The sequence below is a fragment of the Orbicella franksi genome, chromosome 12, assembly GCF_964199315.1.
Source record: "Orbicella franksi chromosome 12, jaOrbFran1.1, whole genome shotgun sequence".
NCBI classification, from domain to species: Eukaryota; Metazoa; Cnidaria; class Anthozoa; order Scleractinia; family Merulinidae; genus Orbicella; species Orbicella franksi.
Window position 1 is genome coordinate 26013318 of NC_138156.1, and position 25057 is coordinate 26038374.

General features: G+C 40.0%; 2 protein-coding genes across 2 annotated transcripts; both read left to right on the forward strand.

Moving 5' to 3' along the window:
• Window positions 1–1687: 1687 nt before the first annotated feature.
• Window positions 1688–4934, forward strand: LOC145462348 (CUB and peptidase domain-containing protein 1-like). The gene is made up of 6 exons (XM_081445841.1): window positions 1688–1712; window positions 2368–2524; window positions 3400–3572; window positions 4039–4074; window positions 4557–4713; window positions 4910–4934. The coding sequence occupies exons 1-6, from the start codon at window positions 1688–1690 to the stop codon at window positions 4932–4934; spliced, it is 573 nt and encodes a 190-aa protein (XP_081301967.1).
• On the forward strand, window positions 4281–24686 carry LOC145462349 (fibroblast growth factor receptor 2-like). The gene is made up of 9 exons (XM_081445842.1): window positions 4281–5217; window positions 8879–9236; window positions 9785–10011; window positions 10310–10494; window positions 21590–21769; window positions 22698–22882; window positions 23280–23320; window positions 23618–23714; window positions 24060–24686. Exons 1-9 carry the CDS (start codon window positions 5049–5051, stop codon window positions 24325–24327), a joined length of 1710 nt encoding a protein of 569 aa, XP_081301968.1. The 5' UTR covers window positions 4281–5048; the 3' UTR covers window positions 24328–24686.
• The last annotated feature ends 371 nt before the right edge of the window (window positions 24687–25057 follow it).

Consider the following 25057-nt stretch of genomic DNA (forward strand, 5'->3'; position numbering starts at 1 on the left):
AAGGCAAAACAGAATTAACCGAGTTTACGGTTTCCGTCTTATATCATGTAAATGTGCCGATCGATTTCAAAGTTTTCTCAATCATTCCCCTAAATAGTGCGTTTATAGTTATTCAACTTATGAGGCTAAGGGGAAAAAATATAGGAAGTTTAATTCGAGTCTGTGTTACGGCTAGGTACAGTAAAACAAAATATGGATAAAGATTCCAGAGCTACCCTGCCATTATCAACCTTTCATTGAACTCCACAAAGAACGTCATGTAATTTAATTTAATCATACTTTGCCACATACATATACGTTAAAAAAAAAAAGCAAAAAATAGCGGCATAATAGTAGGGTTAAACTCATGCAATTCCCATTCTAGAGCCACTCCTTCATTAAAAATTAAAAGATAAAATTCTAAGTGTCTGTTATAAAAATCTGGTTTGCTGAAACAAGTTCGTGGTCAAGTGATCATGACTTGTGGGTGGGAAGGCTTGAAGGACCAGAGATATTCGCCCCCCTGTTCAGGTTAATGGTGCCGTATGGATACTAGTCCGTGCGGACTCATACAGGCGGTCAATAAGTCTGTTGTCATAATTATACTTTCCATTAACAAACCCGGACATTTTCCGGTTGGCTATAATTTTGAGGTGATCAAAAATGTTTAGTTACCCTTGTCACATGTTGTAAGAATGAAGATATGAATACAAAAGAGCAAACTACCTTCAATTATCAGCTTAAAACTTTCAAACTCAGGTAAAAAATCGTTGAATGTTAGTCGTCAGTTTGGTTAAAGTTTACAACTTGTTTTTGGCCAATAACAGATGGATAAAATTCTTTTTCAAACATAATTTATCAAGCAATATGGCTTTATACGCTGTTAAATTGATATTTCTGCTGTATCTTTACTTCTTTACGAAGTAGTCATTTTTCTTATGTAAAAACGTTTCTGGCTACTTATGTTTTGTGTAGTTTGAGATTATTTAAACTCAAAACTGAAGAACAAACAATATAAACAGAAAACCTGACCGAAAAATTACTAAACTCAAATTAAAATTCCCGCTAATCTTGGGTTAGCTTAATCGGGCTTTGAACAACCCGCCCCTGGTATTTAATTTTTGAAATCTATGGTAATTGATATGAGAGTCGTAGGCAATTATGTTCAGTCTGTTTTAGGTTCAGTTTGTTTTATGTTCAGTCTGTTTTATGTTTCCATTTTGGTTGTACCCTTCTCGAGGGTCATTTCTCGAAGGGTTTCTTTTAATTATCGTGCTGATTACTTAATGGTGTCACTCAAGTTGGTTTATTTCACCTTCCTATCAACCAAAAGGCAAACAAGGCATGATTTCCAGATCACAATCGCTTGTTATTTGTTGTAGAAAACGAGGACTAGTATGACTCTTTAAGAGAAGTTCGGAACACTCAGCCGAGCGACCTCAGAGGAGAAACCCACAAACAACGCCGCCAGCTATCACTTTGAAACAGATGGTATAGTATTAATGAAATCCTTTTTGTCTTTGCATCATGCCAATATCTTGATGAAGCGCAATAATTTATGTACTAATAAACAGAAATACCTTAATTAATTATCAAGTAAATTTAACATCAATCTTGTTTCAGATAATTTCAACGGCACTGCCCAGACACTGAAGAAATAATGGTCCCAGTCTTTTTCGGTATCTTATGGCTGTGTACACGACTCATTATGTCAAGCCAAGCGAATATCCAAGGTAAGTGAAATCACATTTTATTTATGCTTAAGTTAAATCGTACAAAATATTTTCAGTTTTGTCCTCTCGTTATCTTTGCTGGTGCGTTTGAGGTAACGGTGTCCGTCTGATTGATATATCGTGTTTGCTAGAAATTTGTGTTATTATCTTGCAATAAAAAGAAGAAAGGCCAGAAGTGGTGAATGCAGAGAAATATCAGTTAAAAAGAAAAAAATATGGCTCAAAGATTTAAAATTTCACCAGAATCATAGCAACTTCTTGACACTTTCAAGCAATGGAATTTGAGGAACTGTAATCCACTTCTCCAAATTATTTGAATGTTCCATTTTTCTTTATAGGATCTTTATCCAATTTATCTGTCTATTTAGTAGAATTTGGCAATGTAGCACTGATGGGAACTAGGACAGCATTCTGGGAAGCTACTTTCCTATTTAAAAGTGTCGAGTAATATCACAATTTTTCTTTTATTCTTTTTTTTTTTGTCTGCGTGTTACAAATAAATGTTTCAGTTAACGTTCTTTTAGTGTTGTCGCTGTTGTTGTTCTTGGTTTTGTTGAGTAGAGTGAACCGCTGTACTCTGGCGATTCAGTGTCCTGAACCATTTTTATTCTTTGTTTGAGCGAGTCAGAATTTAAAATAAGTGTTCCTTTTGTAGTTTGTGGCAAAGTAGTAGACAACACGCTAAAAAGCCCTGGATATCCAAACGACTATCCCAGCAACACAGACTGTATATATGTGATTCCTATTCAACGTGATATGGACATGAACATAACGTTTAAGGATTTTTACATAGAGGGTGGTCCGTCATGCCAGTAAGTAACCTTTAGATTCCTTAACATAGAAACGTGGGCGAACGATATTTGTACCTCAATGCGCCAAAATATGATGGGTAAAATTAGGTCACGTGGTATATATCCTTCTACTAGACGACTATCATACTGACAAGATCCTCAGTTTACAAGATAATGATGATCAAGCGCTCAGACTCAAAAGCAATGGAAATAAACGAAAACCCTGAGATGCTGGAGGGCTTAAAGGACCTACGTCACGGCTGTCGCATCTTGAACATTTTAGGCTTAATCTCTCAAGTTTGTCGTTTGTAATCTGTAATAATCTTCTACATCCTTAACCATCCTTGTTTCTTTATGGTTTATTATAATCTTTTTAGTGTTTTTCTATTTCATTATTATATGACTTGTGTTTGTAGCTGATATAAAACGCGCTCTGATTGGCCAATTGTGGGGCATTATTCTCCCGTAATGCCCATGAACCGATAACGGGCCGGCAAGACCAAAGCAAAAATCCATATAATAAACAACTTATTAAACTCGAACGTTCGGTCTTTCCGGGAAAACCTCAAACCACAGCCCTGCCGTATTGACCTCGCTATCGCTCGGTCGATACGGCAGGGTCTCGGTTCGAGATTTTCCCGTAAAGACCTCACTCTCGGTTAATAAGTAGTTAGTAAACTACTATTCTCAGGTTTCCTTCATTTTTTTCGTCGCCAAAACTCAAAATACCTTGACTGAACTCCTTTAAGTTAATTGGTGCTCTACAAAAACATATATGAATCTCCAGGAGGATTAGAAAGATCGGAATTAAAAACCTGCGTCGTGAGACACTGGGCTTCAGGAAAGCCTTTGCTGATGTAACAACATAACTCATACTATTTATCTCTGCTTTCTAGGTATGACCATTTGATGATCTACAACGACCAAAACTACAAGTATGGCGTATACTGTGGTGAAAGGACTGGATACACAGTTCTTGTCAATGGAAGTTATGTCGTGATAAGATTCCACTCAGACGAAAACTTTCAACAACAAGGATTTCTGCTAGTTTTCACCACTGTTCAAATCGGTAAATACAGAGAGGGTCACTCAGCTTGAATATTCACAACAGATAGGAAAAATGACAACCGAAGATCAAAGCTATATTCTTGAATAGACAGTTCTCCTTCAAGTAAGGCTGTTACTTAAACTGGGCTCCCTCAACACAAACACCTTTTCCGCAACTCTGTCATTTAATTGCTTTTGTAAAAAAATACCGAAAAAGCACTCTTCATCTTGATAAGGCTGCTCATCTTTCATTTAGTTGCATAAAAATGAATCTTCCCAGTCCTTCCCTCGTTTTTGTGAGGATTTATACAATACATAACCCATATCAAACTACCATGATATTTTAGTAAATAAATATAATCAACTATCACTTTGACCAAATCTAAGCCTTCTTTCATTGCGGGCCTATGTTTGGCATGAGCTGCAGTGTTTTGTATTTCCCTGTTGTATTTCTTTGTTGAATTCTAACGTTAAGTTGTTTTAAACAGGGAACAGAACGACTACCCAGCAACCAGCAGAAAACGGTAAAATTTTATTTTATCACGCTTTCAAAATTTATTTTTAGATTCCATGGCCTTCTAGTCTTAATGCTGTATCTTATTTATTAAATACCACTGGATTTAATAGGGGCGGGGTGAGGGGGGCAACAGTTATGGATGACTCATTTTAAACCAGTCTACTCAAAGCTCTCAAGTTTGTCGATTGTAATCTATCAAAACTAATACAATTCGTCTTCATTTTTTAATTTCTTTTTACATTTTTAGAATATTTTTCTCTTACTTTTACTTTAGCAAACTTTTATTTTAGTTGTCCTCGATTTGGAGGTAACTTTGCGTATTACAAAAAAATATTTAGTAGGCAATATACCGTTGCTAGGTAACAAGTAAACACAATAATATGTGTTGTCGATTAATCATGACCGATCGTCGGCCGTTGTTATTATTTCATATTCATGCTCATCATTAAAGATAGGGGGTTTAAACTTTAGGTTATTTTGCTTTATTAGTTTGTGGCCAAGTTGCAAACAACACTCTGAAAAGTCCCGGTTATCCAGACAACTATCAAAATGGCACGGACTGTTTCTATGTGATTCCTATTCCACAAGGCACAAGATTGAACATTATTTTTAAGGATTTTGACGTGGAACCTGAGCCTAAGTGCAGGTAAGTCATGATGGTGGTACCAAGCTAGTAAATCACAAGGTGATTGAATACGCTGATCGCACGGGAAATTTGATCGCCAGCGAATATCGCAAGCACATTTTGCCCCTTCCCGTTGCGGGCACCAGGTTACGGATCAAGCTTGCTCGGTCAAGATGGCTGATATTAGCCGGGCTCTTTTTTTTTTGCTTGTTTATAGATCAAGACAGAGTCGAAGTCCATAAACAAGCAAAAAAAAAGAACGAGGCTAATATCCATCCGAACAAGCTCAATAAAGGATTTATTTACTTACGCAATTAAAGTAGACACGCATCTTTGCCGGCAGCTATGACTATTTGATGATTACTTCAATTAATAACGAGAACAACCTCAACCTTGGTATACACTGTGGAAAGAAAACCGGACAGACAGCTCTTGTTACTGGCGACTATGCTGTGCTGACATTCCACACAGATGAACTTCAAGAAAGAAAAGGATTTCTTTTATTTTTCAGTGCTATTCCAGAAGGTAAGTTAAGTCAGAAAACAATACTATTCTTCAGGGGCAAAGAGTTATTAAGAAGGAAATCCCGGAGGGGGTCTCCCATGTAAAAAGGATCGGGGTGTTCGCCGTACCTTTCAGGGGTTAAAACACGGTTTTAGTACCTCTTAGGGTGTTCAGCCTCAAAAGGTCCACAGCGAGAGCTTTTGCTGTACCTTTTATGGTGTTGAGACGAAAACATTATGACCGTAGATCATGTGTTGTTTAAGAATTGGCACGCTTAGTGGTGAAAATAATTGTTTAAGAATTGGCACGCTTAGTGGTGAAAATAATTGTTTAAGAATTTGTACTCTTAGTGGTGAAAATAATTGTTTAAGAATTTGTACTCTTAGTGGTGAAAATAATTGTTTAAGAATTTATACTCTTAGTGGTGAAAATAATTGTTTAAGAATTTGTACTCTTAGTGGTGAAAATAATTGTTTAAGAATTTGTACTCTTAGTGGTGAAAATAATTGTTTAAGAATTTGTACTCTTAGTGGTGAAAATAATTGTTTAAGAATTTGTACTCTTAGTGGTGAAAATAATTGTTTAAGAATTTGTACTCTTAGTGGTGAAAATAATTGTTTAAGAATTTGTACTCTTAGTGGTGAAAATAATTGTTTAAGAATTTGTACTCTTAGTGGTGAAAATAATTGTTTAAGAATTTGTACTCTTAGTGGTGAAAATAATTGTTTAAGAATTTGTACTCTTAGTGGTGAAAATAATTGTTTAAGAATTTGTACTCTTAGTGGTGAAAATAATTGTTTTAGAATTGGTAGCGGAGCTCCGACGGCCCGAGGGGTGGCTAGGCGGAGCCCCATAACTATAGGAACAGAACCACATGCAGGCATAGAAATAGAAAACCATGCAACTCTTTTTTCATGGTCAATATGGCTAGCGCCATGGATCGCGGGCGTGTTCGCCCTATGACGAAAAACAACGCAGACGAAGACGCACAACATGCAATTTCTTCGGCTAATAGATCGACCGAGGTATGCATTCATGGTTTTTAGCAAACATACTTTATATTAGTATAAATCTACTAGCGTTCTATCACGAATGGCGTTCTCTGATTGGCTACGCTACCCATTATCTATTTAACAAATAGATTCCATGTTGCCGTGCGTCTGTTCAGTAATAGATCACAGAAGACGCCAAAATGTGGTAAGAACAAAAAAGTGGCACACGAGGCGATAGCCGAGTGTGTCACTGATCTTACCGCATTTTGGCGTCTTCTGTGATCTATTACTGAACAGACGCACGGCAACATGGAATCTATTTGTTTTATAAAATAACGAAACAAACTACTACAGATAAAGCTTTGTTTATTTCAAAATCTTTCAATATAACTCGAAAGCCGGCCTTTGCCCACTTTGGCGAACACGAAAAAAAGCCATTTGACGTAATCTGTTGTCTATACAAAATGAAGCAATCTCATTGGTTGCTATGCGTAGCAAAGAATTGTGATTGGTCCAGGAAAATCACGCCAGTGTCAAACTTGACTCGAGCGTCGCTTCTCGTGGAATGAAAACTTACAGCGAAAGCAGAATTGAACTGCGAAATCTGCAAATCTTAAAGACAATGCTCGATAAGTAAAGTCAGTTTTTGTCATCAGAGCAGCCCTGTTAGCCGAAAAGCGTGGATGTCGCCTTGAATATTGCAGAAGCTGAAAAATACGCTCGGAAAACTTGCGGTTGTGGTCAACCTGGAGGCCATTCGATGATTCGGATTTTGAACGGAAAGGAGCGTTAGTGACGGTGGAAATTTGTGTCCTCTGTGGTTGGTGATTCTCAAATCAGTTTGAAATAGTGTCGGAGACACCTTTTAGCTGCGATACAGTTGGCCGTCAGCTGTTCTTTGCTCGTTGCTGTGCCCTGAAACGGACTGGAACATTCGCATCGGAAAGCAAGGTTATGTGTTTTCTTATTTTAACTGATTTTAATGTCTTGATGTTTCATTACTGACATCAATCTGTGTGTCAACAATTATTTTGAGACTGAGAAAAGTTGAATTTTTTAAATAAATTAATTACATAAACATTTTGTTGATTGGGTTTGTTAAATTCGAGATAACGCAATGGTTCTCGGCCTACCAAGACCAACTTTGTGTTTGGTTTAGTCTCGCTCAACTGCCGACTGAGACTGCTCGAGTATTTTTTCTGAAAACGAAACGGCTTTATCTTTCTTCTTCTAGCTAGACTATGCTTCTCGTACTTGTTCAATGCATCGACAATACTTGTAAAATATTAGCTGAATTCTCAAAACTTTCCGCCATTTTTAAACACGGAAGGAAAAACTTTGTAATGATGACGTCAATCGTGCGTCTGTCCTCTAATAGATCATAGGCGAGAACCAATCAAAATGCGTGAATAACTTGGCTTATTATATAATCTGTGATAGATAGTGAGTAATGTAGCGTGTGCGCTTGTTAACGAAATGACGGCCCCTTCTTGGCGTTTTCGAAGTGTCTGTGAAGAGGATTTAGATAAAGTTTTGAACGACTAGTAGATTGGTACTAAAACAATTAGATTATTCGCTCTAGAATTCTATGCGTGTCCTCGCCAGCTATCACGCGATAGAAATCTCGAGCTCATAAACTAATTGTTTATTAGACATCCATGTTATAGTCAATTGACATCTGTCATAACAAGGTATCTGCTGACCAGTATCAGGTGACCATATCGCAGGCTCAGATTTAGAGCTTCTCGAGTTCATGTGTGTTTTTTAAGTTGACTGCTGATCAAGTGTTGATTTTCGATTGGATCGCAGGCTCAAGCCAGGTTAACTTGTAATTAGAGCTGGTTTATTCGAAAGGTAGTTTACTCTGATCCAGGATTAAAATTTAACCGAAGTATAAACTTCTCTTGTATAAAAATGTATTTACTCTTTATGTTTTGTGTAGTTTGAGATTATTCAAACTCAAAACAGAAGGCTAAACAAAATAAACAGAAAACCTCACTGTAAAGTTACAAAACTCATACAAATTAAAATTCTCGCTCATCCTGAGTTAACTTAATTGCGCTTTGATCAACCCGGATAGGCCTGTAACTGTCCAAACACCGTTTATTATTGGCTCACGAAACAATACATAAATAATCCAAACAATAGAAACTACAGGTTACCAGAACCAATGAAAATACACGTCTGAAAGAGGTGCTGGACTAAATGACCCGGCCCAGGAGCTCCGCTTTCAGACTTAGCTAAATCTATATATTACCTCTTAGGGGTGAAGAAAATTCTTGCCCACAAAACAGGATCTTGGTACCGCTTAGGGGTTCTTTTCAAAATTTCCGAAGAGTACTCCCGGCCTTTTTATATGGGAGGCTTCTCTCAGAGGGGAGGGCACAAGCAGTGAAATCAATACCCTGTTCAACACGCCTCAATACCCTGTTCAACATTATTTTTAGAGGTCAAGGTGTCTTTTAAAGTTACTCTCGACAAAATAATATAAAACGCTGACATATGCGTTTTCAAGTGGTATCTTTTAGGGTTTCCTGAAGATATTAAATAACTTCTAGGGCGGTAGTACGATTGTTCAACTAAAACTTTAATGGTTGTAGCAGAAAACTAACTTTTTTATAGATACATGAAATGGTACGAACCATCAAAAAATCTTTTTTTCACCAAAAGTAATTTATGCTTCTCTATAGAACCTGTCTTCCATACTCCACTCGCTACATCATGTGCAACCGTGCATTCTTTGGTACCAACTGTGTCAACAAACCTGGAATCTTTACCAACGGTAGAATGTTCTACCAACTCGATCGCGACGACAACAATAATAATCAGGCCCTCACCATCAGCTACCACCGCCACTGCAACCAAAACACAAAGTGTTTCAAATCCTTCAGGAGTTCCAGGTAATGGACGCCAGGATGCTAGCGGCATGGAAACGAACAGGCTGTCTACGTTGGAGATCGTGTTGATAGCTGTTTGTGGTGGTTTGACGGCTGTGGTGATTGGGCTAGCTGCTCGTCTTTGTATTCTGAGGAAACAAAGAAGTGCGAGGTTTGTATCGTTTTCTCAGTTAGTTTTTTTAAAAGTTCATTCGTGCATGGGTGTAAGCAATGGAAGGTGAGACTGGCGTTGCGCTTTTTGTCCAAACCAATAATTCTGTGGGTTTATATCATAAAAGACCATGAAATTTCTTCCCCAACTTTTGAGTCAGTTTTTCATGTTACATGCTACAGTTTGTTTAAACTGGAAAATCTTGCCGTATTTGATTCAAATCATCACGTTTTGAAAACTTTTCATGTACGAACAATTAAACTTTTGCAACACACTGAAGAGATTCTTTCCAGTCTGATAAAATAAGCCCAACATTAAAAACTGCATATCCTTTTTAGCAAAGAGTTATTCCAGTCTGCTAGGCTTTTAATCAGTGAGGTCAATTCGAAAATGGAGCCCCTGGGTGTTGAAAAGTTCACTCAAACACTAACTCCTAAAGAGATAATTTTGACAGGATAACCTCCTTTTCGGTGGTATTGTATCGCTTGCGTCTCCTAAAAGTGTTTTTAAGATTTTAGCCAATTAGAGCTAGGATTTACATCTTGCAGGGAATATAAACTCGACGAGGTTAACAACAAAACAGAAACGAATGAGGGCTGGGAAATGAAGAGGGATGACGTCACTATTTGCGAAGAGCTCGGTCACTGTGACTTTGGCAAAGTATACAAAGGAGTCCTGAAAACTCCTTTGTGTATAACACGCGGACCATCGACTCAGCAAACGAGTGAGAAGGATGAAAAATCGACAAGAATTGTAGTTGTGAAGATGCTACGAGGTAATGTTAAAACCGAATTGTTGTGTGTGAGATGGGTAAGATTCCGCTACGAAGTCGACGTTACTATAAATGAGGGTCTCAATGAGGTTAACTGAGCCGTTAAACGGGCCAAACATTTAGCCGCTAGACACAAAAAGTCACAAAAAATCATTTGGTCGCGTTTATCTTTTGTTTTTGTTTTAGGAAAGATTAATTCCATTGTACGCAAAGGTTAGCTCAGGCATGTCAATCCTTATTCACGGGAAAATTCACAGGTTTGCTCATAGAGCACTTTGATTAAACTACTCTTACGATTCAGAGAATGCCACTCCTGATCAGATGAACGACTTTCTGGAAGAGATTAATCTGATGAAAGCGATTGGTTCACACACGAACATCGTGAGTTTGATTGGCTGTTGTACCAAGTCCACACCACATTTCCTCATCGTGGAGTTTGCTTCCAACGGAGACTTGCTTTCTTTTCTGAGAGAACGAAGAACAAAGGTAAAGAGTTCAAGCATGCACTGAGTTCGCGAAAGCGGTCTTAAATTTTGATCGAAATTTAATCGAGTCCGGGCTTTTGATATCAGGTTCTGTTGCTTCAAAATGGCCACCCTGATAAAAGCACAGTGTCTATTTATACTGGAGGCATGATGGAGTGGAGGCACGGTGGCCTCATGGTTAGTGCGCTCGACTCCGGATCGAGCATCCAGATTCGAGCCCTAACCGGGGACATCGTGTTGTGTTCTTGGGCAAGACACTTTACTCTCACAGTGCCTCTCTCCACCCAGGTGTATAAATAGGTACTGGCAAACTTAATGCTGGGGGTAACCCTGCACCGGACTAGCATCCCATTCAGTGGGGAGTAGTAATATTCCTAATCGCTCCATGCTACAAAAACCGGGATAAGCTCCGGCCTGTTGGGCCACTTGGCTCGTATACAGACTTTACCTTTTACCTTTACCATTTATACTATGAGTACCTGTCTAACGACTGCGTTACTAAGCAACATGCACAGTTACCCCCTGAATTAAATTCGCCGGTATCCATTTATAAATCTGGGTGGAGAGGGGCACTGTCTCGAACCCGGACCGCTTGATCCGGAGTGGAGCGCGCTAATCATGAGGCCATTGCGCCTCCCACAACTTCCGTTCACTCAACCAGAGAAAAGTGATAAAAAAAAATTGTCATTTAGAATGATGCATACGCGAAATTAGGCCTGTTCCGATTGTGCTCGTAAAACGCTGGAAAGTTGTTTAGTGGAATGTCAAAAGGTTGCTAAAAACTTACCAAAGATCCAAAAAGTTGCTATCTCAGTTTCTAGATATTTTTATATAAACGTTCATGACGGGACGCACGGAACTTCTACTGGAAGTACCGCAGAGAAATGGTAGGAAATTTTCCTAGCATTCCTTGCATACTCTCACTAGGGTTCTTCGTCTTGCGGCCAGGGAAGGCGTCATAATCTGTTTCAGTGACATTAGTGATATTAAATAAAAAATAAACCAGAAAGGACCGATGGAATATGAGACAAGCTTTAAAATGAAGTCACGATATTAATAGTGCTTTAAAAGTAAATAGTGCGTTCGAGTCATTCCCGATGCTTTCAAATGATGGCGGACTCCACCAACGCCAATAATCTGGAACAAAACAAAGCGATTATACATCGGATCACGTCTAAACATGCGTGAAGAAAGACTTGGGCAGGAAAAAAAAGTGAGCGGACAAAAACGGGGAATGCCGATAAATCAAGTAATCCCGCAATGATGAACGAATTACACATCATAAACCTTCCTCTGCTTCTCCCACTGAACCAAGTTCAGATCTACGAACTGAACTTAAAGATAACAAAGTGCCTACGAATGGATGTTGAGCGCGGCGAGCAGATGTAAATGTCTTGTTTACCCAATGAAAGCCATCACAATAAGCTCTGAGCTTGCATCGAGATGCTTGTCGGTGTCCGGGCGTAAAGGAGCGTTTGATTTAATCAATCTAACACAGATCTTAAGGAATAAAAACCCAGATGATCTGGAATACTTGTCTGAGTATGTCGTTGGCAGTGGGAGCCACGTGCAGTATTATCATGCTCAGTAATTGAAATTATTGTGTAGAAAATATCGCACAATTACACAGCCAAGGGCAAAAAAACAAAGCGCGAGGAGAAACTCACATGGAGCTAAGATAGATTGTCAGTGCTTTAGTAGACCATGCACGGCTAGCAATGGCTTGGCCAATCGCTTGGCCAATGGCTCGTACACACAACGAATCGTAAAAGTAACAGTAAAAGTAGTTTAAGGTATCTTACATCATGGTCTACATATAAAGTGCCCACCCATGTGCCAGCAACATAAATTTGAACTGGATTGAAGAATTTCTAAACGATTTATAAGAGCTCAGTGTTTTTACGAATTACACCCACAGCCTAAGAGGAACACAGCCCTGTTCTCATAGAATTAAAAAAAAAACACCAGGAAGAGATAATTACAGTAGAAGTCATTTGCGTTCCCTCATGGGGTGAGAGATTGTCGCCCATATACCCTTTCTTTTCTCTCGTAAGTTCTCGCGCGTTTAGAGATGCGCCACACACGCGTTTTAGGTGCAGGGATCCCAACCACTACTTACCTGACTTTTTGAATATGCTACCTTTAGCCCTCCCCCAAATCTACACAAGTTTATTTTACTTGTGGAAGTCTATCGAGTTGGACAGTGCTTGGGTGAGAGATTTACGCCCATATCAACTTTCCTTTCTCTCGTAAGTTCTCACGCGTTTAGAGATGCGCCACACGCGCGTTTTAGGTGCAGGGATTCCAACCAATGCTTACCTAACATTTTAAAGATGCTACTTTTAGCCTTCTCCCAAATCTACACACGTGTATTTCACTTGTGGAAGTCTATCGATTTGGACAGTGCTTGGGTGAGAGATTCTCGCCACTATCAACTTTCCTTTCTCTCGTAAGTTCTTGGGTGTTTAAAGAATCGCCACAATCGCGTTTTAGGTGCGGAGATCCCAACCAATACTCACCTAACTTTTTAAAGATGCTATTTTAGCCCTTCCCCAAATCTACACACGTGTATTTCACTTGTGGAAGTCTATCTTTTTTGACAGTGCTTAGGTTGAAAATTCTCGCCGATATTTCCTTTCATTTCTCTAGTAAGTTTTCGCGCATTAGAGACGTGCCACAGTCGCGTTTTAAGTGCGACTATCCCAACCAATGCTTACCTAACTTTTTAAAGATGCAACTTTTAGCCCTCCCCCAAGTCTACACACGTAACTAAAGATTCCCGCCCATTTATATCTGTTTTTCACTCGCGTGTTTTCGCGCGTTTAGCGATGCGGCACCCTCGCGTTTTTTGTGTGGGGATCCCGAACTATGCTTACATGGCTCTTTAAAACTGCTAGGTTTGGCCCTCCTCCAAATCGAGACAAGTGTATTTCACTTGTGTAGTCTATCGATTTGGACAGTGCTTGGGTTAGATATTCTTTCCGATGTCAATTTTCTTTTCTCCCACGTGTTCTGGCGCATTTAGAAATGCGCCACACTCGCGTTTTAGGTGCGGGAATCCCAACCATTGCTTAACTAACTTTTTAAAGATGCTACTTTTAGCCCTCGCCCAAATTTACACACGTGTATTTCACTTGTAAAAGTCTATCGATTTGGACAGTTCTTAGGATAAATATTCTCGCCCATATCAACTTTCTTTTCTCCCGTAAGTTTTCCCGCGTTTAGAGATGCGCCACACTCGAGTTTTAGGTGCAGGGTCCCCAACCAATGCTTACCTAACTTTTTAAAGGTGCTACTTTTGGCCCTCCTCCAAATCTACACACGTGTATTTCAATTGTGGAATTCTATGAATTTGGACAGTGCTTGGGTCAGAGACTCTCGCCTATATCAGCTTTCTTTTCTCTCGTAGGTTTTTGCTCGTTTAGAGATGCGCCACACTCGCGTTTTAGGTGCGGGGATCTTAACCAATGCTTTCTTAACTTTTTAAAGGTGCTACTTTTAGCCCTCCTCCAAATCTACACAGGTGTATTTTACTTGTGGAAGTCTGTCGTTTTGGGCAATGCTTGGGTTAAAGATTCTCGGCCATATATATCTTTTTTTCACTCGCGTGTTTTCGCGCGTTTAGCGATGTGGCACACTCGCGTTTTTTGTGTGGGGATCCCAAACTATACTTACAGGGCTCTTTAATTAAAAATGGTAGTTTTGGCCCTCCCCCAAATCTTTACAAGTGTATTTCATTTGTGGAAGTCTATGGATTTGGAAAGTGCTTGGGTTGGATATTCTTTCCCATGTTAACTTCCTTTTCTCCCACGTGTTCTCGCGCATTTAGAAATGCAGCATACTCGCGTTTCAGGTGCGGGCATCGCAACCATTGCTTACCTTACTCTTTAGAGATGCTACTTTTAGCCCTCCCCCAAATCTGCACACGTTTATTTCACTTGTAAAAGTCTATCGATTTGGACAGTTCTTAGGTTGAATAGTCTCGCCCATATTAATTTTCATTTCTCCCGTAAGTTCTCCCGCGTTTAGAAATGCGCCACACTCGCGATTTAAGTGCGAGGATCCCAACGAATGCTTACCTAACTTTTAAAGGTGCTACTTTTAGCCCTCCACCAAATCTACAAACGTCTATTTCACTTGTGGAAGTCTATCGATTTGGACAGTTCTTGGGTTGAATATTCTCGTCCATATTAACTTTTATTTCTCCCTTAAGTTTTCGCGTGTTTAGAGATGCGCCACACTCGCTTTTAGACACCGGGATCCCAACCAATGCTTACCTAACTTTTTAAAGGTGCTACTTTTAGCCCTCACCCAAATCTACACACTCGTATTTCACTTGTAAAAGTCTATCGATTTGAGTGAGAGATTCTCGCCTATAACAATTTTCTTTTCTCTCGTAAGTTCTCGCGCGCTTAGAGATGCGCCACAGTCGCGTTTTAGGCGCGTGAATCTTAACCAATGCTTCCTTAACTTTTTAAAGAAGCTACTTCTGGCCCTCCTCCAAATCTACACACGTGTATTTTACCTGTGGAAGTCTGTCGCTTTAAACAATGCTTCGGTTAGAGATTCTCGCCCATTTATATCATTTTTTACTCGCCTGTTTTCGCGCGTTTAGCGATGCGGCACACTCACGCTTTTTGTGTGGGGATCCCAAACTATGCTTATAAGGCCTTTTGAAAATGCTACTTTTGGCCCTCCCCCAAATCTACACAAATGTATTTCACTTGTGGAAGTCTATCGATTTGGCCAGTGCTTGGGTTAGATATTCCTTCCCATGTCAATTTTCTTTTCTCCCGCGTGTTCTCGCGCGTTTAGACATGCGGCACACTCACGTTGTAGGTGCAGGGATCCCAACCAATGCTTACCTAACTTTTTAAAGATGCTACTTTTAGCCCTCCCCCAAATCTCCACACGTCTATTTTACCTGTGAAATTCTGTCGCTTTGGACAATGCTTCGGTTAAAGATTCTCGCCCATTTATATCTTTTTTTTCACTCTCGTGTTTTCGCGCGTTTACCGATGCGGCACACTCGCGTTTTTTTGTGCGGGGATCCCAAACTATGCTTACAAGGCCTTTTAAAAATGCTAGTTTTGGCCATCCCCCAAATCTACACCAGTGTATTTCACTTGTGGAAGTCTATCGATTTGGACAGTGATTGGGTTAGATATTCCTTCCCATGTCAATTTTCCTTTCTCCCACGTGTTCTCGTGCGTTTAGAGATGCGCCACACTCGCTTTTTAGGTGCGAGGATCCCAACTAACGCTTAGCTAACTTTTTAAAGATGCTACTTTTATCCCTCCCCCAAATCTAAACACGAGTATTTCACTTGTGGAAAACTATCGATTAGCACAGTGTTTGGTTTGGAGATTGTCACCTATATCAACTTTCTTTTCTCTCGTAAGTTCTCGCGCGTTTAGAGGTGCGCCACACTCGCGTTTTAGGTGCGGGGATCTTAACGAATGTTTACTTAAGTTGTTAAAGATGCTACTTTTAGCTCTCCCCAAAATCTACACACGTGCATTTCACTTGTGGAAGTCTGTCGCTTTGGATAATGCCTGGGTTAAAGATTCTCGCCCATTTATATCTTTTTTTACTCGCGTGTTTTCTCGAATTAGTTTAGAGTCCCTGGGACTCGTAAATACAGCCCAAGTTGCTGGAAATCGACCCAAAGTTGGTCAAAACCACGCATCGCGTAGCCCGGTCTCGGCGACGTTCTAGTCACTAAGTGACTATATTTCGGCCAGAAGCTCATAACGAAGCGTTTAAAAAATTTTCTTCTGTCCATTTCATTAAAAACCAAAGTCTTCTCGAGTTAGTTTAGTGTCCCTGGGACTCGGAGATATCGCCCAAGTTTCTGGACATCGGCCTAAAGTTGGTCAAAATCACGCTGCGTGTAGCCTAGTCTCAGCGAGTTTCTAGTCCCTAAGTGAGTTAAAGAGGAAATATATTACGGCCAGACTGCTCATGACCAAGCGTTCAAAGATTTTTCTTCTGTCCCTTTTACTGAAAAACAAAGTCTTTTCGAATTAGTTTATAGTCCCTGGGACTCGGAAATATCGCCCAAGTTCCTGGAAATAGACTCAAAGTAGGTCAAAATCACGCTTCGCGTAGCCCGGTCTCGGCGACTTTCTAGTCACAAAGTGGCTATATTTTGGCCAGACTTCTCACAACCAAGCGTTCAAAACTTTTTCCTTTATCCATTTCACTAAAAATCAAAGATTTCGCGAATTAGTTTAGAGTCCCTGAGACACGGAAAATCGCCTAAGTTCCTGGAAATCGACCCAGAGTTGATCAAAATCACGCTGCGTGTAGCCTGGTCTCGGCGACTTTAAGCATTGTCCAAATCGATAGACTTCCACCAGTGAAATACACGTGTGTAGATATGGGAGAGGGCTAAAAGTAGCATCTTTAAATAGTTAGGTAAGCATTGGTTAAGATCCCGGCATCTAAAACGCTAGTGTGGCGCATCTCTAAACGCGCGAGAACTTACGAGTGAAAAGAAAGTTGATATGGGCGGAAATCTCCAACCCAAACACTGTGCAAATTGATAGTTTTCCACAAGTGAAAAACAGGTGTGTAGATTTGGGGCAGGGCTAAAATTAACATCTTTAAAACGTTAGATAAGCATTGGTTGGGATTCCCGCACCTAAAACGCGAGTGTGGCGCATCTTTAAACGCGCGAGAACCTACGAGAGAAAAGAAAGCTGATATGGGCGAGAATGTCCAACCCGAGCACTGTCCAAATTGAAAGACTTCCACAAATGAAATACATGTGTGTAGATATGGGGTAAGGCTAAAAGTAGCATCTTTAAAAAGTTAGGTAAGCATTGGTTAGGATCCCTGCACCTAAAACGCGAGTGTGGCGCATCTCTAAGCGCGCGAGAACTTACGATAGAAAAGAAAGTTGATATGTGCAAGAATGTCCAACCCAAGCACCGTCCAAATCGATAGACTTTCACAAGTGAAATACACGTGTGTAGATTTGGGGAAAGGCTGAAAGTAGCATCTTTAAAAACTTACGTAAGCATTGGTTGGGATCCCCGCACTTAAAATGCGAAGGTGGCGCATTTCTAAACGCGCGAGAACTTACGAGAGAAAAGAAAGTTGTTATGGGTGAGAATCTCTGACCCAATCACTGTCCAAATTGATAGATTTCAACAAGTGAAATACACTTGTGTAGATTTGGTTGAGGGCTAAAAGTAGCATCTTTAAAAAGTTAGGTAAGCATTGGATGGGATCGCTGCACCTAAAACGCCAATGTGGCGGATATCTAAACGCGCGAGAACTTACGATAGAAAAGAAAGTTGATATGGGCGGGAATCTTTCACCCAAGCACTGTCCAAATCAAAAGACTTTAACAACTGAAATACACGTGTCCTGATTTGGGGGAGGGCTAAAAGCAGCATCTTCAAAAAGTTAGGTAAGCATTGGTTGGGATCCCTGCGCCTAAAACGCAGGTGTGGTGCATCTCTAAGCTCGCGAAAACTTCCGAGAGAAAAGAAAGTTGATATGGGCAAGAATCTCTCACCCAAACACTGTCCAAATCGAAAGACTTCCACAAGTGAAATACACGTGTGTGTGGGAGGGCTAAAAGTAGCACCTTTAAAACGTTAGACGAGCATTGGTTGGATTCCCGCACCTAAAACGCAAGTGTGGCGCATCTCTAAACGTGCCAGAATTTACGAGACAAAAGAAAGTTGATAGTGGCGAGAATCTCTCATCCAAGCACTGTCCAAATGGAAACACTGCAACAACTGAAATGCACGCGTGTACATTTGGGGGAGGGCTAAAAGCAGCATCTTTAAAAAGTTAGGTAAGCATTGGTTGGGATCCCTGCGCCTAAAACGCGAGTGTGGCAAATCTCTAAACGCGCGAGAACTTACAAGAGAAAAGAAAGTTGATATGGGCAAGAATCTCTCACCCAAGCACTGTCCAAATCGAAAGACTGCCACAGGTGAAATACACGTGTGGGGGGAGAGCTAAAAGTACCATCTTTAAAACGTTAGGCGAGCATTGGTTGGGATTCCCGCACCTAAAACGCGAGTGCGGCGCATCTCTAAACGCGCGAGAACTTACGAGAGAAAAGAAAGTTGATATAGGTGACAATCTCCAAACCAAACACTGTGCTAATCGATAGTTTTCCACAAGTGAAATACTCGTGTTTAGATTTGGGGGAGGGATAAAAGTAGCATCTTTAAAACGTTAGCTAAGCATTGGTTGGGATTACTACACCTAAAACGTGCGTGTGGCGCATCTCTAAGCGCGCGAGAACTTCCGAGAGAAAAGAAAGTTGATAGTGGCGAGAATCTCTCACCCAAGCACTGTCCAAATCGAAAGACTTCCACAAGTGAAATACACGTGGGCAGATTTGGGGTAAGGCTAAAAGTAGCATCTTTAAAAAGTTAGGTAAGCATTGGTCGGGATCCCTGCACCTAAAACGCGAGTGTGGCGCATCTCTAAATGCGTGGGAACTTACGAGAGAAAAGAAAGTTGATAGTGGCGAGAATCTCTCACCCAAGCACTGTCCAAATCGATAGACTTCCACAAGTGAAATACGCGTTTGTAGATTTGGGGGAGGGCTAAAAGTAGCATCTTTAATTAGTTAGGTAAGCATTGGTTGGGATCCCTGCACCTAAAACGCGAGTATGGCGCATCTTTAAACGCGCGAGAACTTACGAGAGATGGGTAAGAATGTCCAACCCAAACACTGTGCAAATCAATAGTTTTCCACAAGTGAAATACACGTGTGTAGATTTGGTGGAGGGCTAAAAGTGGAATTTTTAAAAAGTGAGGTAAGCATTGGTTGGGATCCCTGCACCTAAAACGGGATTGTGGCGCATATCTAAACGTGCGAGAGCTTACCAGAGAAAAGAAAGTGGATATGGGCGAGAATCTCTCATCCCTTGAGGGAACGCAAATGACTTCTACTGTAGGTATCTCTTCCTGGTCTTTTTTTTTAATTCTATGAGAACAGAGCTGTATTCTTCTAAGGCTGTGGGTGTAATTCGTAAAAACACTGAGCTCTTATAAATCGTTTAGAAATTCTTCGATCCAGTTGAGATTTATGTTGCTGGCACATGGGTGGGCACTTTATATGTAGACCGTGATGTAAGATACCTTAAACTATTTTTACTGTTCATGATGCACTGCTTCGTTAGGCTGCTTGTAAATATTTAACTGCTCTGGTCGAGTTTTTAATTTCAATTTGATTAAACGTTCTTTTTATGCGTTCCTGTTAAAAATGATGCAAAGTTGTCAATTTTAGTAATTTCAATTTGAAGACAAGGTCCTGTTAGTTTTTTTTTACCAGGGCGCTTCATGACCCCACCTGGAATAAGCTATACCTTCCCTAGTTGAAACGTCATCAGTTTATCGTACGTTATTCAGGTTATTGATTGGAAAAATAAGTATACTTTTGAACCTTAGTTCCCCTATTTTCAGGGGATGGGGGGTGGGCTCACTTCTTTCGGAGGTCGTTACTTACGGACTTTTACGATTCGTTGCGTGTAGGAGCCATTGGCCAAGCGATTGGCCTAGCGATTTGTAGCCGTTCATGGTCTACTAAAGCATTAACAATCTCTCTTAGCTCCATGTACTAAGTTTCTCCTCGTACTTTTTCTTTTGCTCTGGGCTGTGTAATTGTGCGATATTTTCTACACAATAATTTCAATTGCCGAGCATGATAATACTGCACGTGGCTCCCACTGCCAACGACATACTCAGACAAGTATTCCAGATCATCTGGGTTTTTATTCCTTAAGATCTGTGTTAGATTGATTAATCAAACGCTCCTTTACGCCCGGACAAGCATCTCGATGCAAGCTCAGAGTTTATTGTGATGGTTTTCATTGCGTAAACAAGACATTTACGTCTGCTCGCCGCTCTTAACATCCATTCGTAGGCACTTTGTTATCTTTAAGTTCAGTTGGTAGATCTGAACTTGGTTCGGGGAGAGAAGCAGAGAAAGGTTCATGATGGGTAATTCGTTCATTATTGGGGATTACTTGATTTATCGGCATTCCCCGGTTTTGTCCGCTCACGTGTTTTTTCCTGCCCAAGTCTTTCTTCACGTGTGTTTAGACGTGATCCGATATATAATGACCATGTTTTGTTCCAGATTATTGGCGTCGGTGGAGTCCGCCATCATTTGAAAGCATCGGGAATGACTCGAACGCACTATTTACTTTTAAAGCACTATTAATATCGTGACTTCATTTTAAAGCTTATCTCATATTCCATCGGCCTTTCTGGTTTATTTTTATTTAATATCACTAATGTCACTGAAACAGATTATGACGCCTTCCCTGGCCGCAAGACGAAGAACCCTAGTGAGAGTATGCAAGGAATGCTAGGAAAATTTCCTACCATTTCTCTGCGGTACTTACAGTAGAAGCCCCGTGTGTCCCGTCATGATTAAAAGCTCTATTTCTCGTTCTTCACAAAAATTGCTAGCAACAGTCAAGAAAAATACTGTAGCTTGAAACTTAGCTTTGAAGAGTAGCTCGCAAATATGGGCAAAATTTAAGGACACTCTTAAGTCTTATGGAATGGATAATTTGACGTCTTGCCGAACGTTGTCAAGTGGCACGTTATGTGTTCAAACTTCAAAAAGTTGATAAACATTCAAGAATTTATTCGCATAAATTGAAGTTTTCTATTGAATCGTTGACTTTTTGGTGCTTGATATGTGGTCTAAACCTATATTTTGCTCAAAAGTTGCTCAGAAAGGCAAGACTTGCTCGAGGTCGGTAGAACCGCAAAAATTGCTCAAAAGTTGCCGAGCACAATCTGCACTTGTCCTCAGATTAAGTCAGTAAATTGCCTCAAAGGAGACTAGTGCACTTATATACATCATTCTTCCAATGCTAAACTAATGGGCTATTTTGGAGTTGACTTTTGCCTCTGTGTCAAAAGGAGTCTTCGTGCGAAACTATTCATATGGAGATGCGCATCGCCTACATGTTCATTTTCGTTCAAATCAAACTCATTTTCATATGAAAGGTTCTGCTCGAACACTCGTTTTGAAACAGAGGCACAAGTTAACTCGCAAATGGCCTATTCTTAATTTTAACTTATTTTGCCGATGATTTCTTCAGCAGAATAAGCTTGATACTAACGACATTGGCCAAGTCAACGTCGCTTTCTCGAAAGCTGAGAGCTGCATTGACATAAGAATTAACAGCGCTAAGTCCTTGAAGGGTGAAAAACAAGATAAAGACGATTCTTTGACTTCCCAGGACATGATATACTTCGGCTGGCAAATAGCACAGGGAATGGTAAGGGACTGAAGTGATCGAGGTGATCAAAGTGATCTAGGTTTCTTGAAGGAGTTAACCCCCGGGGGGTACTCCGAGAACATTTGGGTGGGGGTGTGTAGCCCGCTTCCTAAAAACCCTTACCCTATCTTGAGACCAAAATCTGCAATTTTCCCCTACCCTATTTCTGACCTGACCAAAAATTCCATACCCCATTTAAGACCTGCGTTCCCTAGTTCAGACCCATGTTAAAGGCAATGATCATTTGCTTTTATTAGGCAGGATACAAAATTGTGATGAAAAAGTAGCTTCTAAAAAAACATACCCAAATAAATAGTAGAGTGCAAAAGCTATACCCTATTTGAGATAGATAGATAGATAGATAGATAGAAACTTTATTAAGAATGTCATCAACCACCTAGCTGGGGAAAAACTCCCCTACTAATACGGGGACATAACAAAAACCAAAATGGCCCAAATTGTTACCCTATTTCTGACCAAAACGGTTGAAAACCATCCCTTTTAGGGCCGCACATACATACGTAGGTCATTAAAAGAAGTACCTCCCCCGGAGTTAAATTTCGCTTGCATTTACCTTTCTAATCAAAATGTTCGTCCACCTTGGTAAGTCTCTGTTTTTTTACCCAGGGTCTCTTGTATTTATTTCTCAAACGTCTCCTAAGTTCAAAAGTGACAGAAAGGTGATCGTCTTTCCCGGTTAGAACGGAACACTGGAAATCTCCGTGCTATTTCCACTCTTTTCTTTCTCCCAGTCTTCTTTGAAGATAACTGCGCGGTCTCTGTTGGAAACATACAAGTCTTAATAGCCTTCTCTATCGGTTGGTTAATGATTTTGGAACCTTTGTATTATTCAGAGTATTAAGCAGCCATAGTTTCTTACCATGCCAAGAATTCTCAGTGATTAATTAATGATATTTCTTGTGTCTAGCAATACTTATCAGCAAAGGGCATTGTTCATCGAGATCTTGCCGCTCGCAATGTCGTAGTCTGTGACAGCAACCTTGTCAAAGTCGCTGATTTTGGTTTGCGGCGAAACAGGGACACTCAAATTGCAGTGAAATGGATGTCACCTGAAGCCATGAATGATGGTGTTTTTACTGAAAAAAGCGATGTGTAAGTGAATTGAGTTTTCCATTTACCTTCTATGTGGCTAGTGTTACTCGGATAGTAATCCTTCATTTCACCACCATAGTAAGCTAAGTTATGGGGTAAAGAAATTTTTTCCAGGCGATGAAATTGTAAATCTACTAACAAAGAAGGGTTTACATGTACGTCGGCAAAGGGGAGGTGGATGAGATAACATTTTCGCTAAAAGTTTCCGCTAGACGTAGCCTGCGAACGCAGACAGCCGGAAATACGTCCGCTTTCACAAACCACTATGAAGTCACGATTTAAAAAAATGAACACAAATAAAAGGAGGACAAAAAAAAGTTTTGATTTCCATATTGCCAAGGCGAATGTGAGGAAAGTTTGTAGAAGTACAGTGTCATTACAAACATTTTGTTCCTAGGTGGTCATATGGCGTCATTCTCTGGGAGATTGCAACTCTTGGTAAGATTTTTTAATTTTTATTTTTCTAGTACCCTTTGTTAACATATTCCTGACAGACCCGATAATTTCCAGTAGTTTGTTATCACAGATTTTCACGGTCGTCAAAATGTAAGCGTTAAACGAAGAGTATGTTTACTTATTGAAGTTTGATTGAGAAATAACGTTATTCTTCATTGTCTTGAAAATGATTCACCTGTGTAACGAGCAATCTTAATCGACTTCTAGATAATTAAGACTCGCTTTTCAAAAAAAAATAGTACGAAGATTTATCTTGATGTTAGAAACGATTTGTTTTAGGTGGTTTTCCCTACTGCGGCATCAAAAACAGCGACCTTCTGACACTGCTAGAAAGAGGATACAGAATGGAAAAACCAGAGACGTGCTCAGAGGAGTAGTGAGTAGCATCAATATGGTGGGAGGGGCGGTTGAAAATTGGATTCATGATTATACTGGGTCCACAAAGAAATAGGCTAATGGCACATTTTACAGTTTTATACTTCGTGATCAGGTCTTTCAACAGAAGCGAAGCTCAAGATGATTTTGTTACGATACAAGCAATTCCACTTTTCAAATGGAAATTATATTCTGTTATCATGCTAACCAGTTCTGAACTCTTTCAATAAATTATAACCTCTTGGGCTAGTTCTGGGTGAAGCTGTCGTCCAATATGTTAAGAAATGTATCGCAAACTAAACAGAGTGTTTATAAGGAGCTATTTCACATTTGTTCATTAACACAGCTATCAATTGATGACGCGTTGCTGGAACCACAATCCTGATGCTCGGCCAACCTTTACCGAGCTGAGTCAAGATCTAGGAGACTGGATACAAGCAGACCCTTGTTGTGTGGACATAAGCCAGTTGAACGAAGATCAACCCTACTATAATGAATCTACAGTATTGGTATCCAGCGGATCGTGCTACGAAGAGCATGCTAATGAGAGTCCTCCCTCATTCAAACATGGCACCCCAGATAATTTGACTCGCGATGATTTATTTGAAATTTAAAAATCAAAAAAAGGAAACATTTGGACCAGAAAAGAACGCAATGATAACCCAGTGAACTCCTCACGAATAAAGCTCATGCCTCATATCTTGATACATCTGTTTAATTAATTAGATCATTATTAACCTCGTGACAAAGATAGAGTCGTTCTCTGCTATTGCCGGTTTACGCATTTTCGTGCTTAGCAACCTCCCACGTGCAGTAATAAGTCAACAGTGCAGCTGCACCATCTACCATTTGTTAAGCAACAATATCATCAGAACACTAGTAGAATCTACTAATTAAGCATATTGGTAGAGAAAAAATATAAGTGATGAGTGAGAGGAAGAGAATAAGTCAAGAAACTGCTTATATCGTCTAGTTCAGCACGGCGCTTCATCACTGACAGCTCAGTATTGATCGGCGAATTTTTAGGAATAATTTACATTTATATTCCTGTTAGCTAATTCCTATTTATATTCATATTTTTTAGTTGTTTCGTATATTGATTATATGTGTGTAACTCCCATTACAACAGTTGAGCAAAATAAAACCGTTCTCTCATAAAAATGGTTCACTGGACCTCAATCGTACTATCGTACAAATTACAGGTAAACTTACAAATACTAAACCTCCTTTGAGTCAAGCGAGAGCTATTTTATTACAAAACCAGATCAAAGGCCCATTTCCTCTTCGAAACACGCCTCCAGGGAATCATGGTGTTTAATTCATCAAAATGAATATCAAGTCCAC